General features: G+C 33.9%; 1 protein-coding gene and 1 non-coding gene across 8 annotated transcripts in view; one reads left to right on the forward strand and one right to left on the reverse strand.

Annotated features, from left to right (window-relative positions):
* AGPS (alkylglycerone phosphate synthase) overlaps positions 1-15,521 on the reverse strand; it is a 126,041-nt gene that overhangs the window by 60,065 nt on the left and 50,455 nt on the right. For all 7 annotated transcript variants that reach the window (XR_014079397.1, XR_014079396.1, XR_014079395.1 and 4 more), the window contains exons 9-10: positions 10,136-10,261; positions 7,515-7,623 (exon numbers count right to left, since the gene is read on the reverse strand). Coding sequence is in view for 4 of the 7 variants with exons in the window: in XM_081579591.1 (XP_081435717.1) it covers positions 7,515-7,623; positions 10,136-10,261 (235 nt within the window). In the remaining 3 variants the exon portion in view is untranslated. The remainder of the gene's footprint in view (positions 1-7,514; positions 7,624-10,135; positions 10,262-15,521) is intronic.
* On the forward strand, positions 14,409-14,513 carry LOC145544056 (small nucleolar RNA U13). Its single transcript, XR_014081280.1, has one exon. It is a non-coding gene; the product is annotated as a small nucleolar RNA U13 (small nucleolar RNA).

Here is a 15,521-nt window from a genome sequence, read left to right on the forward strand (position 1 = left end):
GATCAAAAGGTACAAAGTTCCAGTTATAAAATAAATAAGTATCAGGGATATAATGTACAACATAGGGACCATAGTTAACACGGCTGTATGATATACAGGAAAGTCGTTAAGAAAGTAGATCCTCAGAGTTATCACAAGTTTTTTTCCTTTTCTTTTATTGTATCTATATGAGATGATGGATGTTAACTAAACTTACCGTGGTAATCATTTCACAATACATGTAAATCAAACCATCATGCTTTACACTTTAAACTTATACAGTGATATATGTCAATTATTGTTCAGTAAAACCAGGAGGAACAGTGGGAAGAACCTCTCCTAAGCTCAGAAAAAAATCTCAAATACTAACCCTAGGAACTATCCCTTCTAAGGGATACATTTTAAATGGGTAAATTTTGTAAAATTTAAATGGATAAAGTATGTAAATTCTATCTCAATAAAACAAAGGAAGCTTCAGAGTTACCTTTTTAAACAAGGAACTATGAGCCATGCATTTTACAAATAGGGTTACTTTTAAATAGATATCTTAGACCATAGAAAAAATCTAAAGGAACTTCTAAACCTATGCCAGAATAGAGGTAAGAGGCTGACAGGCAGACTATTAGTACTATGCTCTCTCCTCACCCAGCAACACAGAATTATCTATTACATCTATTCTTTCTTACGAAGATAAGTAGTATTATTTTAAGTTTTAAAGTTGCTACTTTTTCTACCACTATTCTGACACCACCTCTAAGCTTATTTGTACTTCTTTCTACTGTTTCCAACTTTTAGAAGTTCTTGGTAGCCTTAAAATATCTCATACTGAAAGTTATTTCTACAGATAAACTGAAATTTTTCAGACATAAGCTCCTAAAGACATGAATCATCTTTTCTATTTATTCTAACCTATCCACAGACTACATAAAACTTTAATAAATACTTGCTCAAACTCAAAAGTGACCAGGTTAAAATTCATTAAGGAAAAGGTCAGTATAAGCCTTGATTTCAGACAAGTAAATTTTTCTATTTAAAACTAAAGTCGAAGCTCCCAACTTTTTATGAAATATTTCTTTGTATTTCAGGAATAAATCCCTTTGAAAATATTTCTATGAGTTACTGCATATAATATAACTTAAATATAATCCAAAGAAAAAAAATCAAACCATTTAAAAGCTAGTCAATGAGGATCTGCTTAAATAGAACAGAGTACATTCCAGGAATGGAGTACCAGGTAGCTGACAAAAAGAATGAAGTGCTTCTAAATGTGATGATTTGGAGTGAGCTCTATAAAATTCAGCACAAAGCAAAGAGTAGTAAACTGCCATTTGTGCTTTTAAAAACATATACATATATGCTTATATATAGCCAAAGTGTTTACTCTGGGCAAGGGAGATGCCTAAAAGACAAGGGTAGAAGGCTGATTTTTCCCTATACATCATTTAGCACCTTTTGAATTTTGTACACATATGTACATATCTTAATTTTGTACATGTAATTACTTGCTCAAAAAGTTTACACACACACATATAAAACATTAGCCAACTTTCTTTAAAATTCTAATTTTACATCAAAATTTTAAGGTATTAGGTAAGGAGTGACCATGCCCTAAATTTCTATACAGCCATATTGCCTTGGATGTATAGTAGGTACTCTAAAGCAGTAAAACCCACTGTAACACTAAGTAACGTTAAAAAATAAAAATTAGTAAAATGAGACTTTGCATTGTTGCAAGATTAATGAAACGACTAAGGCAAGTCTGTGCAACTATCTAGCTATGAGTTCTGCAGCAGGAGGTGGGGGTTCAGGGAGTCTCCACTGTAAAAGGAAATTCCATCCAAGTCCCAAATGCACTCTGACTCAGGGCAGTTCTTCCACACGGATCTATATTCAAATTAATCCAATCACAAAAATTTATATCTAAATTCACTTCATCAAAAGGCTCATTTATGTTAGGCTTATTGATTATTTTATTGAGCTTTATTATTTATTGATTCTTGTTCTCTGGGAATTTTATGTCAGTGGAGTGATATAAAACTACTTAAGATTACCTATCACTTGATTATTTGCACATTATACTAATATTTTATACCCACTTTATATAATCGTAAACAACTCCATAGCAAAGTGACATCATAGATGTCATTCACTTTTATTTTTCAATAAAAATATGCTGCTGTAAATTTAAGAATTTTGTTTTACAGTTTCAAATATAATGTTCTTAAGAAAACTGAAAGCTTCAACTACTACCTAATTAAAATGCAAGTATTTGCTTGAAGTAAATAAATCTTTCATAATTTAGAAGAACGGTAGTCATTTGATTCTGAATCTACTCCTCCCCACCCCCAACATGAAAATCAATAAGAAAAACAAAGAAAACCACACAGGACACACATTCTAGCATTAAAAGGAGACAAAATACACTATGACCTTCAAATTATTCATAAGTAGAGATTAAAGAGTAAAAATTCCAACAGACCTTTTACAATCTTCCAGCTGCTACAAGTAGAAAGTGAGTAAGAGGTAAGGAGAGGGGGTTGAGGAGGGTTAGAATTCTCCTCAAGAAAGACTCCTGAAGAAAGACTCTTTAAAAACTCCTTGAGAAAGAATAAAAGCAGCAGAGGACTTAAAGGAGGCAGACACAAAATCAACCCCAGAAAGAAAAAGTGCAACAATAAACCCAAAATACTATATAAATCTTGGTAATCTAATCCATAAGCCTGGCTCTCCATAACCCTGGAGGGGTTTGAAGATGGAACCAGAAATGACACCCTTGGAGAAGCAGGCGAAGTATTTTCAAAGAAGCATCAACTTAGAGTAGTGTAGTACTCCTTGGAGACAAGGTAGTGAAGGGAAAGACTAAAATTAGGAGAAAAATTAAAGATCTGAAAGAAATAAAAAACACAAGATATGTTATAGCGTCCCCCACCAAAAACACCACCATTCATGAAGCAAATAGCACAAAAGAGAGTATAAGTGACAGAACAGAACACTCTCAAACTAGGAACCCTTTCCAAGCAATAAACAGGAACAGGAAAAAAGCAGACCAAATCCATATAAAACTACTACAAAAGGTCAGAAAATGCAAATAAAAGCTTTTCCACTGATGAAAAGCCCCCCTGACAAAACCAACAATGATCCTGGAGAAAACCATAGCACATCTTTTCAAACTCAATTCAATATTGTCAAACAAGCATTTGAGGATATGAAAAAAATGCTTGAATTAGAAACATAAACACTAAAAACATAAATGGATAAAAACCAAGAAGAAATGAAATAAAAGATGACCAAACTCAGGGAAGAAACAGAACAACAACAACAAAAATGAAGACTAGGTTACAAGGAGGAGAAACAATAGATTCAAATGAAAACTTAATAGAGGGCATTGAAGAAAAGCAAGAAAATAACCAAGTGAATGAAAATTATATTAAGAAAGAAGTTGAGGGAAAAAAGTTTGAGCAATCACGGCTGAAATGGCAAACAAGCAAAGAAAGTCAGACAAACGTGTAATTGGTATCCCTGCAAAAGAAAAATCAAAACAGTGCAGAGAAGGGGGGAATGTGCTCCAAAATCCTACTAGTCAACACTACAATCCCCAAAAAACCTTTACAGAAATAAAAGAAGACCAGCATATACACACAGAAAATGTCCCCTGGATGCCAGAGCAAAAGTAAAGTAAACTTTAATGAAAGAAAAAACAAAAACATTCTCAGTGCCTCCAGGCAAAAAGGCAAGAGAATTGGCATCAGATTCCTCAAAACAGCACACAAAACCAAAGCAACAGTGGTATAGTATTTAAACAAGGAAAGAATGTGTCACTCATGAAAGTCACTCAAGCTGTCATGCAAGTATCAAGGCCACAGAAAATAGTTTAGAACATTCCAAAACTCATGGGATATACAAATGTGCCTTTCCTGAGGAAATCTACTAAAAGATGAGCTTTATTTAACCAAAATGAAGTAAAGTGACACAGAAGGACCAACAGTAAGCATTTCACCCGTTTCATTTTAGAGCAAAGACTAAAACAAGGGTGGGCAATAAGTTAAAAAATAAAAATGTGCTCTTAAGCCATTTTTCAAATAAAAGAGCAAGTCATTATAAATTATTAGTAAATTCCATATATAGGAAAATAATAAAAACATTTCAAATGCTTTATTATATTTTTAATTATATTGATCAATTTATATAATATATAAAACAGGAGGAAGCTGCTTATCCAAAAAATCATTATGAAAAATACATAGCACAAAACAAGACAAAAACATTAAACTTAACTTGGTTAGTCCCATGTGAAACTTAGTAGGATGGGGGAAATTAGGTTTTTTATAATAGTAATGCTTTCAAGGTTGTCATCAAATGACTTCCCTCATGGCTCAGATTGTATAGAATCTGCCTGCAATGTAGGAGACTGGGTTTGATCCCTGAGTTGGGAAGAGCTGGAGAAGGGAATGACAACCCACTCCAGAATTCCTGCTTAGAGAATTCCATGGACAGAGGAGCCTGGCGGGCTACAGTCCATGGGGTCGCAGAGTCGGACACAACTGAGGGACTAACACAAACCACAATGCTTTCAAGGCTATCAAAAATGATTTAACTACAGCAAAAGAAAATACTTTATAAAGTTCAAGGAAAAGTGTATGATTCAAATTTAAGGCAGGAGGTTATTAGATAGTTCAAAATAGCAGAAAAAACACTGTTATTAAAGAATATGATTTCACACAAGTTTACCTTCTCAATCAAGCTATCTCCTGGCCTATAGTAAGATGACTCTATATTCACATATATACAGAAATGGCGACCAGGGACCACAAATATACTTAGAAAGATCACTGATGCAAAAATAATAAACAGTCACATAGTAATAAATTTAACATTTTCTGAGTACTTACTACCTGCTTATAAACTATGTGGCATAATCTCATCTGACCCTCCCAAAAGGCTTATGAATACGGATACTTTTATTATCTCCATTTTACAGCTGAGGACATTGGGCATAGAGAATCACCTAATTTACACAGTCACAGAAATATAAGGGGTGAAACCAGGACTAAAATCCAAGTCTGAAAGATTTCATGGTTCATGGTCTTAAATAAGTAAGGCATTCTGCATGGATCTTTATAATAAAATCTCATTTAAATACAGTAATGTACCCTTGTACATACGCTTTTTAAAAAGTAAGCAAAGATATACAGTTTATTGTAATAAGTTTCCTTTCCTTAAATTCATACAATAATTTACTATTGAGGTACGAGGCAGCCCAGTGTTTTGGATAAAGTTCAAACTATTTTAAAAGGGATAAAAGTCCAGATTATCTCTTCAGCCATCTGTAATCCTTATCACTCCACCCCAACCTGCAGTCCATTCTACCCTACAATTAAATCTTATGTTCCAGTTGTACTGAGAAAACTGGCACCTTCACAAGGCAGACACAGCACTTTCTCACTTGTAAGTCTGCTCACAGGAAGTTCTCTCTGCAGGGCAACTCCCTCCCCACCTATTCCCACAACTCTGTCTAGAATTATTTTCTCCTTATCACCCTTGAAGGACCATTTTAGGCATGACCCCAGAATTCCCTGATGCCTCAGACGGTAAAGTGTCTGTCTACAATGAGGGAGACCCGGGTTCGATCCCTGGGTGGGGAAGATCTCCTGGAGAAGGAAATGGCAACCCACTTCTGTATTCTTGCCTGGAAAATCCCATGGACAGAGGAGCCTGGTAGGTTACAGTCCATGGGGTCACAAAGAGTCAGACACGATGGAGCACTTCACTCACTCACTCACTCCTCTAAGGAAATCTGCCTAAGCATGCATCTACAGGACCTTTGTCTGTATTTCTCTTCTGTTTACGTCTATCATAGAATTTATCTTATTCTATTAATAATGGTCAATTATTACCTATGTCCTTGAGTGTTCCAGCACAGTACCTAGCAATTAGAATTTTTAAAATGCTAATTGACAGGAGAAAAAATGTCTGATGTGGTTACTTGAAAAAAGATAATTTATAGGGTTGACTCCAACTATCTATATACCCAGAGTAAAACTAATAATTACCAGTTTTAATACCTATTATTCAATTTGACATTTAATGGGAGAAAGTTATATTTTCTTCAGTTAACTCTTAGATGATCCATTAATATAAGAAGTTCCAAATTTATACTTTTTAGAGAACTCTATTATTTTAAAGGAATTTAACATTTTGTTTTTCTCATCAAAGAGTACACTGACCAGAAAAAGAGTAAGAGAGTAAATTGGTGAAATACCCTGACAAAAGTTTGTCACTAATTATCATGAAAAATATCTAGGCTATTACCGCTGGTCATCATAACTTAATAGTTGACTTTCAGGACATTACTAAGACACATAATTTGTAATTTTTTCCTTGATGCTACCATCAAAAGTTAGAATTATGCCCTAAAATCCTAGCTCATTATGAAAGTGAAAGTGAAAGTGAAGTGGCTCAGTCGTGTCCGACTCTTTGCGACCCCGTGGACTGTAACCCACCAGGCTCCTCTGTCCATGGGATTCTCCAGGCAAGAATACTGGAGTGGGTTGCCATTTCCTTCTCCAGGGGATCTTCTCGACCCAGGGATTGAACCCAGGTCTCCCGCATTGCAGGCAGACGCTTTAACATCTGAGCCACCAGTTGGCAACCCAACTTATTATAAGTGCTCTTTTATCCATGAATATAGCTATATGTTTTGAAAATCTTTTTGACAACTTGTAGTACCTTCTGACATTACTAATGAGTTCCTCTGGTAATGTAGAAACACTTTATTTCTCTAAATTTAAAGGATAACTATCCCTCTCTACCATCCTAAGAAGTGAAAAATGTGCCTACCTTCACTTTTCCATAAAATTCATAAAATTCCATAAAAAGTACCTACATAACAGTTTGCAAACCAGAAGGAAGGTTAGTTTTTGGTTCTTTTTTCTGATAGATACAGAAATTAAGTGTTTTGAATAAAATGAAAAACTATATTCTAACCTACCCAGTATTAAGTAATCAAGCAAAGGACATGACTTAAGTGAAAAAAATAAAAGACCAACAGAAGTTTGAAAAGATATGTGAATTTTAAATTCCACTTCTTAAAACACCAAGTAGCAAGTAACAGAAGATAAAATTATAGAAAGACAAAAGACAATAAAATAATACTTTATTAATCCTTTCCTCTTTATAACTCAGAGATTAGAAAATATCACACCATAAAATATTAAAGCAAACCATTTTAAACCCTAACAACTACACCTGCTAAAATTGATTCAAAACTCTAAAAGAAAAACAAAACACCACCAAAAGGACTAAGCTGGCTCTAAAACCATAAAAAAGCAAAATGCAGGAGAAAGTTTAATAAGATGTTCTCATAATAAAAATTTATGAAGTACTAAATTAAAGTAATAAAACTTAAAAAAACACCATTCTTTAAATATACAAAACATGTCTCTCTTTCAAAAATCTGATATCACAATATCACAAATTTTTACAAAGTTGAATCACTAACCTGTATTTTTTCATAATAAATTTGCAGTTATATTTACCTTCAGATCCCATGATGAAGTGATGGATATCGGGGCCTGTTGACATTCGAGGTCCTTGACAGCTTTTTTCTATTATACCTCTAGGTGTTACCATTTTTATATGAACCACCTGTTTAATACAATGCATGATGTAAATTCTAGATATCTGTCAGTGAATGTTGTTTGTGTGGGTACACATACCCTATATATTTATATAAAACACTATTTTTAAAATATTGGTTTAAGTGACAAATGGTGATTCCCTTCAGAATTCTAATATCTTTTAGTAATTATTAGACTAAAAATAAATTTTATATAACTTTAAAAGAGGGAAAAAATATTCTAAGATTGTTATTGGTCTAGGAATATTCACAGTCTTAAAATTGAAAAACAATTTCTTTAAACCAAAGTTACCTAGGGTTGTCCATGTGGTAAAGAACTAAAGGACAGGAAAAATATGCAATGATCATATTTTAATTGGTTCATTCTTTCACTCATTTAACATTTATGAAGCACCATTATGCATATCAAGCACTATTCTAGATGCTTACAATTCTAAGAAAAGATTTATTCTTGTCTTATTCCCACCTTCAACTTATCTACTTTACCCACTCAGTAGAAAAGAATGAAATATTAATTTTGATCATATCAAAATTGGGATGAAGAGGGAGATGTGGTGATTCAGTTAAAAAGAGGAGGAGAGATATGTCTGGACATGTCTCACACACGTGAGAAAATCATTGTCAGGAGAGGGTCAATCAAAAAATGTTCTTCAGATCCGACTCAGAAATGGTTAGGTAAAACCCAACACATTCTTAGGATGGTTTTTTTTTTCTCCTTAGGATGGTTTTTTGATGGATAAATAAAAATGGAGTATGTATTGTTGAAGGAAATGAACAAAGGATGTAAATAAACAATTAACAAAATAAAAAGAAAAATTGCCAACAGGACATTTTAAAAGTTTACATTTACTAACAGATAAAGAAATATAAAATTACATGGCAAAAACATAAATAAAAGGTCTAGTAAAATAAACATTCTCATAGTGCTAGTAAGAATGTCAAATGGCACAAGATTTCTAAAGAGCAATTTGGCTATAAGGGTCCAAAGACATAAAAACATCCTTGATCCAACAATTCAAACTCTAGGAACTTACCCAAAGAAAATGACCAAAGATGTATGCTTAAGAAATTACTACAAAGGATATTTTTCCCTTTTTTATTTCCATAATTTTTAAATAAAAAATAAATATTCTTTTATAGGGAATTACTTTACCAAATCAAAAACTATCAATGAAAGAGAATTATATGCAATTTTTAAAAATAATGGTGCAAATCTATGCTCATATACATGTTAATGTATTGATAATATAGTTTAAAGAGCAGATTAAACACAGTATCATGCTTTTTTTATAATTAGAACTAGATATAAACATGCAAATAAGTATATTAAGATGTGTACTTATAATTTGTGGCCCTTAAGTAACCGTAAAAAGGATTAAAATAAACTACATGCTTTAGCAGTGCTAAAGGTAGCAGTCTATCAAATATGCTTAACTTTGATAAAGCTTTTAATAATTCAACAGCAAAAGGATCAAATTCTCTCCTCTGAAACTGAATTTGTTATCTTAACTGCAAAATGAAAAATGTGATTTCTAAAATATCAATTAAAAAGAGATAATGTAAATATTTTTTAAGTGTTCATTATATAGACAAAGTCTTAAATTGGTGTTAACTACAAAGAACCAATATATTTTATCAATCATTTGATATTTCTATCAACAAAGACATGATGAAAATATTGTGTTGCTAGAGTTGAAAAACAAAGCTAAACAGCTCTAAGAATAATGTTAGGAACACCACATTAATAGTCTCAAAAATTATCTTTCAAATTGTTATCAAAATATTGATGATAAAGGGAAGTAACATGTATGAAGTACCTATTACATACCAGGGATTCCGCTAACAGTTTTCATTTTATGTCCTTTTTTCCTCATAGCAATTCTACACAACAAATAACATCATTCTATTTTATACTGTAGGAAATTGAAGTTTAGAAAGGTGAAACAATTTGCACAAGGTCATACAATTAATCACTGTAAAAACTACAAATGGAACAAATGATACTGAATTCCTAGCCAGGATGCCTATCATACTAACTCCCAAGAGCAATGACACCAGGTCAGTGAAAACAAAATGATGTCTACATAAAACATTACACTAACTAGAACATTTTCAACTGGGCTCTTTAATTCTACACAGAAACTTTTTTTTCAGAAAAATAAATATAATATCTCATAAGGCCAAAGAATAGTAATGATAGACCACCTAACTAAACAGACTAAAATCTTGGTAGATTTGAAGACTAAGGCTCCAAGTCTTGCAAAATAAAATTTATATGTATTTATAAGTCAGATAAAACATCTACAAAGCTTAGATATCATTCACTCAAAAAGAAGCATTCTTAAATGACCACAGTTGTGTCTTTTAACTGTTTGGATTATAATGCATAGTCAATGTTACTATAATCAAAAGGGGCATACTTTTGATGGGACTCTTCAACTGAATTTTTAACGGCTTAATAACTTTATAATAATCTCTATCGACCAATCAATTATTATATAGTAACTAGAAAAAATTTACCAGGTCCTCAATATTGCCATAGATATTCTTCTTCATGCCTGATGCTCGAGTAGATACCCATCCTCCCACAGTGCTGAATTCCAGGGAATCTGGTTCATGACCTGTACAATAACCACTTTCTTTAAGCTGAAAAACAAAAATGTAATATTTTGCCAGTGAAAATGGCCCCATTTTGCATAGCACTCAACACATTAACTCTTTCCACATTAGAATTTCCATATGTCTTTGCTATCTGGGCTCATTAAAACCTAAATAGATAAAGAAATACTTTTATCATACTTGTCCAAAAATATTTTTAGCTTTTGCCTAGCGGAAAACTTCGCCAAACTGAAAACTATGAATGAGGAGGCAGTTGTATTTTCCACAGGCTCACCAGGCAATCAGACTCCTTACATTCTTTCATTTAAAAGACAACTACATTTCTTACTTTTTATTCCAACAATGAGACAATTTAAATACTTATAGACATCAGATTATACTTAAATAAGTGCAAACTTCACCTGAACACTTTCAATAAATAAAGCACTTAATCTCTTATTTCCCTATCCTAATATAATCTGCAGCAGGCCTACAGAAAATCTGAGTAAATTGCCTCTACTTAAATCTCTCAAGGAGTCATGTGTTTTAATGTACAGCCATCTGGCTAGGTTTCCTGCCTGTAATACCATCATTTATTTGTGATGCAGATCATGCATTCCTGTACATTAAATAGTCACTTGTTTCTCATTTTTCTATATTAGCTTGGCTTTGCCATCTGCACAGCACCTGAGGTTGAATGGATGCCCTTTACTGCAACAACACCAAAGCGATTCCACTAAAATCATTTTAAAGGCTCAGCCATCTCATGTCGAATGGTACAGACACCACCATCTGCATACCCACTGTCTACTGCACTCAAGCCCATCAATCTGTGTTGACCATTTTGATAGTCATCCAATTAAGCAACTGTTTCTGTTTTTCAAGTAAGCCATGCAGAGATGTAGAATATGTCAGCTGTGTTTATAACTGTGTATTTAAGTATCATATGCAAGTTAAAATCCAAAATTTGAAAGTCGAGTAGGCTAAATATAATTTGTTAGCTTCTGCAGATAAGCAATGCAAATTATTTATCATGTCTAACTCTGCTGCTAGAAAACAAGATTTAAAAAGACATTATTACATAATAGAATTTTTCACTAAACATTCAATACGTTTATTTAATTTTAAGAGGTAAATAACCACTCATAAATAAGTAGCTTAAATACAAAACTGAACATTAAAATCAAGATTATCAGACCAATATACTTCCCTAACTCCCCAACAATCTTTATTCATATCCCAACAATCTATATTCATACTGTGCTGTGCTCAGTCACATCTAGACTCTTTGTGACCCCATAGACGGTAGCCTGCCAGTCTCCTCTACCCATGGAATTTTTTATGCAAGAACACTGAAGTGGGATGCCATTTCCTACTCCGTATTATTTACTCTCAAAAGACTACTGTCTTTCAACTTTTCTGAAAGTAACAAACACACACACACACACAGAACTCTTGAAACTAAACAAGAAAAAATCCAATTAAACAACAGATCAAAGATCTTAACGGACATTTCACTGAAAATAGCAAATAATCACATGAAAAGATGTTCCACATCATATGTCATCAGAGAAACACCAATTAAAACAACAAAATACCACTACACCTCCATATGAATGGCCCAAAATCAGAATAGTGACAATACCAAATGCTGGAGAGGATATGTGGCAACAGAAACTCTCAGTGCTGGTGGGAGTGGAAAATGGTACAGCTACTTTGGGAGACTGACAATTTCTTACAAAACTAAATACACTCTAGCAATCATACTCCATCTATTTAGTCAAAGGAGTTGAAAACTTATGTCTTCACAAAAACCTGCACACAAATGTTTAAAGCAGCTTTATTCATAAGTGCCAAAACTTAGAAGTAATCAAGATATATTTCAGTAGGTGAATGGATAAACTATGGAACATTCAAATAACTGAATATTAGTTAGTACTGAGAAGAAAAAAGCTATCAAGCCATGAAAAGACATGAAGGAAACTTAAATGTATATTACTAAGTGAAAGAAGCCAATCTGAAAAGGCCACATATTCTATTATTTCAACTATATGACATTCTGGAAAATGCAAAACTATGGAAACAAGAAAAACATCAGTGGACGACTTCCCTGTTGGTCCAGTGGCTAAGACTCTGGGCTCCCAACGCAGAGGGGTTAGTTTCGATTCCTGGTCAGGGAACTAGATCCCACATGCTGCATCCAAGAGTTCACATGCCACAACTAAAGAAGCCACATGGCTGTAACAAATGAATACTGAAGATCCCATGTGCTACAACTAAGCCCTGGCACAGCCAAAGAATTAAGTGGATAAATATTTAAAAAAAAAAAAAATCAATGGTTGCCAGAGGTGAGGGGGTGGGCGTGGAAAATAAATAGGGAGAGCACAGAGAATGTAGGGCAGTGAGAATACTCTGAGTGATATTATAATGATGTGTACTCAACAATTATTTCACCATTTGTCCAAACCCACAAATGGACAGCACCAAGAGCGAACCCTAAAATAAACTAAGGGCTTTCTGTAATTATGATGTGCCAATGTAGGATGTCACTGTATCATTTATATGTGGAATCTAAAAAGCTGAACTCAAAGAAACAGAGCATAGACTGGTGGTTATCATGGGATGACAGGGTGGGGGAAATGTGACAATATTGGTCAAAAGATACAAACTTCCAGTTACAACATGAATAAATTCTGAGAATTCAAAAAAAAGAAATCTACCATTCTTGTGAGTGATGTTGATATTGGGGGAGGCTAGGCATGCATGGGGACACAGGCATATAAGAAACCTCTGTACCTCCCTCTCAATTTTGTTTTAAACCTAAAATTGCTCTAAAAACATAAATAAGGTGTTTAAAAAAATGAAACAAAGATATTTTCAGACAAATGCAGAAAAACTCATGAACAGCAGACCCACACTAAAGATATAAATATTTAAAACAAGTTCTTAAAGCAGAAGAAAGTATCACCAGAATGAATTAAAGGCATCATAAAGGGTAACTAGGGACTTCCTCGGTGGCTCAGTGGTAAAGAACCCGCCTGCCAATAAAGGAGATGTGGGTTCGATCCCTGGATTGAGAAGATCCCCTGGAAAAGGAAATGGCAACTAACTCCAGTGAGTTGCCTGGGAAAACCCATGGACAGAGCAGCCTGACAGGCTACAGTCCATGGGGTTGCAAGAGCTGGACATAACTAAGCGACAAAAAACAAAACAACGAAGGATAACTGTATGGGTAAACATAAAAGATGCTTTCTTATTTAAATATCTTTAGGTGATGACTTACTATTTCAGTAAAAATTATAAAAGTAGAACATGTGACAAAAGCATAGAGATAATAAACATAATATTCTATGGTTCTTATGCTAAACTCTAAGTATTATATTACCACCTTAAAGTAGACTGTTTTAAGTTAAAGACATATACTATAAAACCTGAAACAATCCTTAAAATAACAAAAAAGATTAAATGGTATCATTAAACAAAATTCAATCCAAAAAAAGGCAGTGAAAAGTGGAAAAGGAGAAAAAACAGGTAGGTAAGATAAAAAACAAATGGCAAGATGACAGACTTAAACTGAACCATATCAATAAACCACAATGACAGTAAATGGTCTAACCACTGCAATTAAAAGATAGAGACTGTCAGGTTAGATAAAAAGGAAAAACCCAATTGTTTGCTACTTACAAGAAAAGCATTTGAAATATAAAAATATAAATTAGTAAAAAGTTTAAAAATGGAAAAAGGAAAAATATATACCATGCCAACAACAGTGAAAACTGGAATGGCTGTTTTAACATCAGATAAAGTTGAAAGTGAAAGTGAAGTCGCTCAGATGTGTCGACTCCTTGCGACCCCATGGACTGTAGCCCACCAGGCTCCTCCATCCATGGGATTCTCCAGGCAAGAATACTGGAGTGGGTTGCCATGTCCTTCTAAAGTAGATAAAGTAGACTTCAGAGCAAAAAATACCATCAGAAAGAAGGAAAATAATTTCATAATAACAAAACTGTTCACTAGTCAAGAAGCTATAACAAACCCAAGCATTTATTCTCCCAGTAACAAAGCTTTAAAATACATGAAGTGAAACTGATAGAACTGCAAGGAAAAATAGATCTACAATAATAACTGGAAGTTTTAATTTCCTTCTGTCAATAACTGATATAACAAGTAGACAAAAGAAAAAATTTTTTTTTAGATCCTTTTGTAGTTCATGAGCGTGATGATTGGGTGTTCACGCTGTTGCATGACATGTGCCTCCCTGCAAACCTTGTTACGACACCGGCACATTACCCGTCTGACGTAAAAAAAGAAAAGAAAAAAATTTTAATACAGAAGACCTAAACAACACTATAAATCAATTTGACTTAATAGACATTTATAGACTACTCCAACCAACAGCAGCAGAAGACAAATTCTTTTCAAGTGTTCTTGGAACATTTACAAGGTAGACCATGTTGTAGGCCATAAAACAAGTATCAATTAATTTGATATGCTTTAAGTCATATAAAGAATGTTGTCTGAACACAAGAGAATTAACAGAGAAATCAGTAACAAAAAGATGTTTGAAAAAAAATCCCCCAATAATTGGAAACTAAACAACAACATGTAAGTACCTATGCGTCAAAGAAAAAATCAAAAGGGAAGTAGAAAATATTTTGAAATGAGTGAAAATGAGAAGACATATCAAAATTTTGTGGAATACCACTAAAGCAGTAGTTGGGGGAAATTCCTAGTACTGAAAACCTATATTAAGAAGAAAGGCCTCAGACTTCTCTGGTGGCACAGTGGATAAGAAGCTGCCTGCCAATGCAGGGGACACAGGTTCCATCTCTGGTCTGGGAAGATTCTATATGCCGTGGGGCAATTAAGCCCAAGCATCACAGCTACTGAGCGCACGCTCCAGAACTGAGTCACAACTACAAAACCCACGTGCTGCAACTACATAAGTTCGCTGTGCTCTAAGGCACGCGAGCTGCAACTACTGAGCCTGTGTGCCGAAAATACTGAAGCCCACACACCTGGAGCCTTTGCTCTGCAACAAGAAAAGTCACCACAATGAGAAGCTGGCACACACCAACAGTAGCCCCTGCTTGCCATTAACTAGAGAAAGCCCATGCAAAGCAACAAAGACCCAGCACAGTCAACAATAAATAAATAAAATAAATTTTTAAAATTATATTAAAAAAAAAAGAAAGGCCTCAAATCACCTCATCTCCCACCTCAAGACATAAAAAAAGCATTCGACAAAATCCAAAATCCACTCCAAACATAAAACACTCTATTTTCTGTCCTAGGTTCTTTGTATTTT

Source organism: Giraffa tippelskirchi, chromosome 3 (assembly GCF_054371585.1).
Source record: "Giraffa tippelskirchi isolate mGirTip1 chromosome 3, T2T-mGirTip1v1.2.pri, whole genome shotgun sequence".
In the NCBI taxonomy this organism is placed as follows: Eukaryota; Metazoa; Chordata; class Mammalia; order Artiodactyla; family Giraffidae; genus Giraffa; species Giraffa tippelskirchi.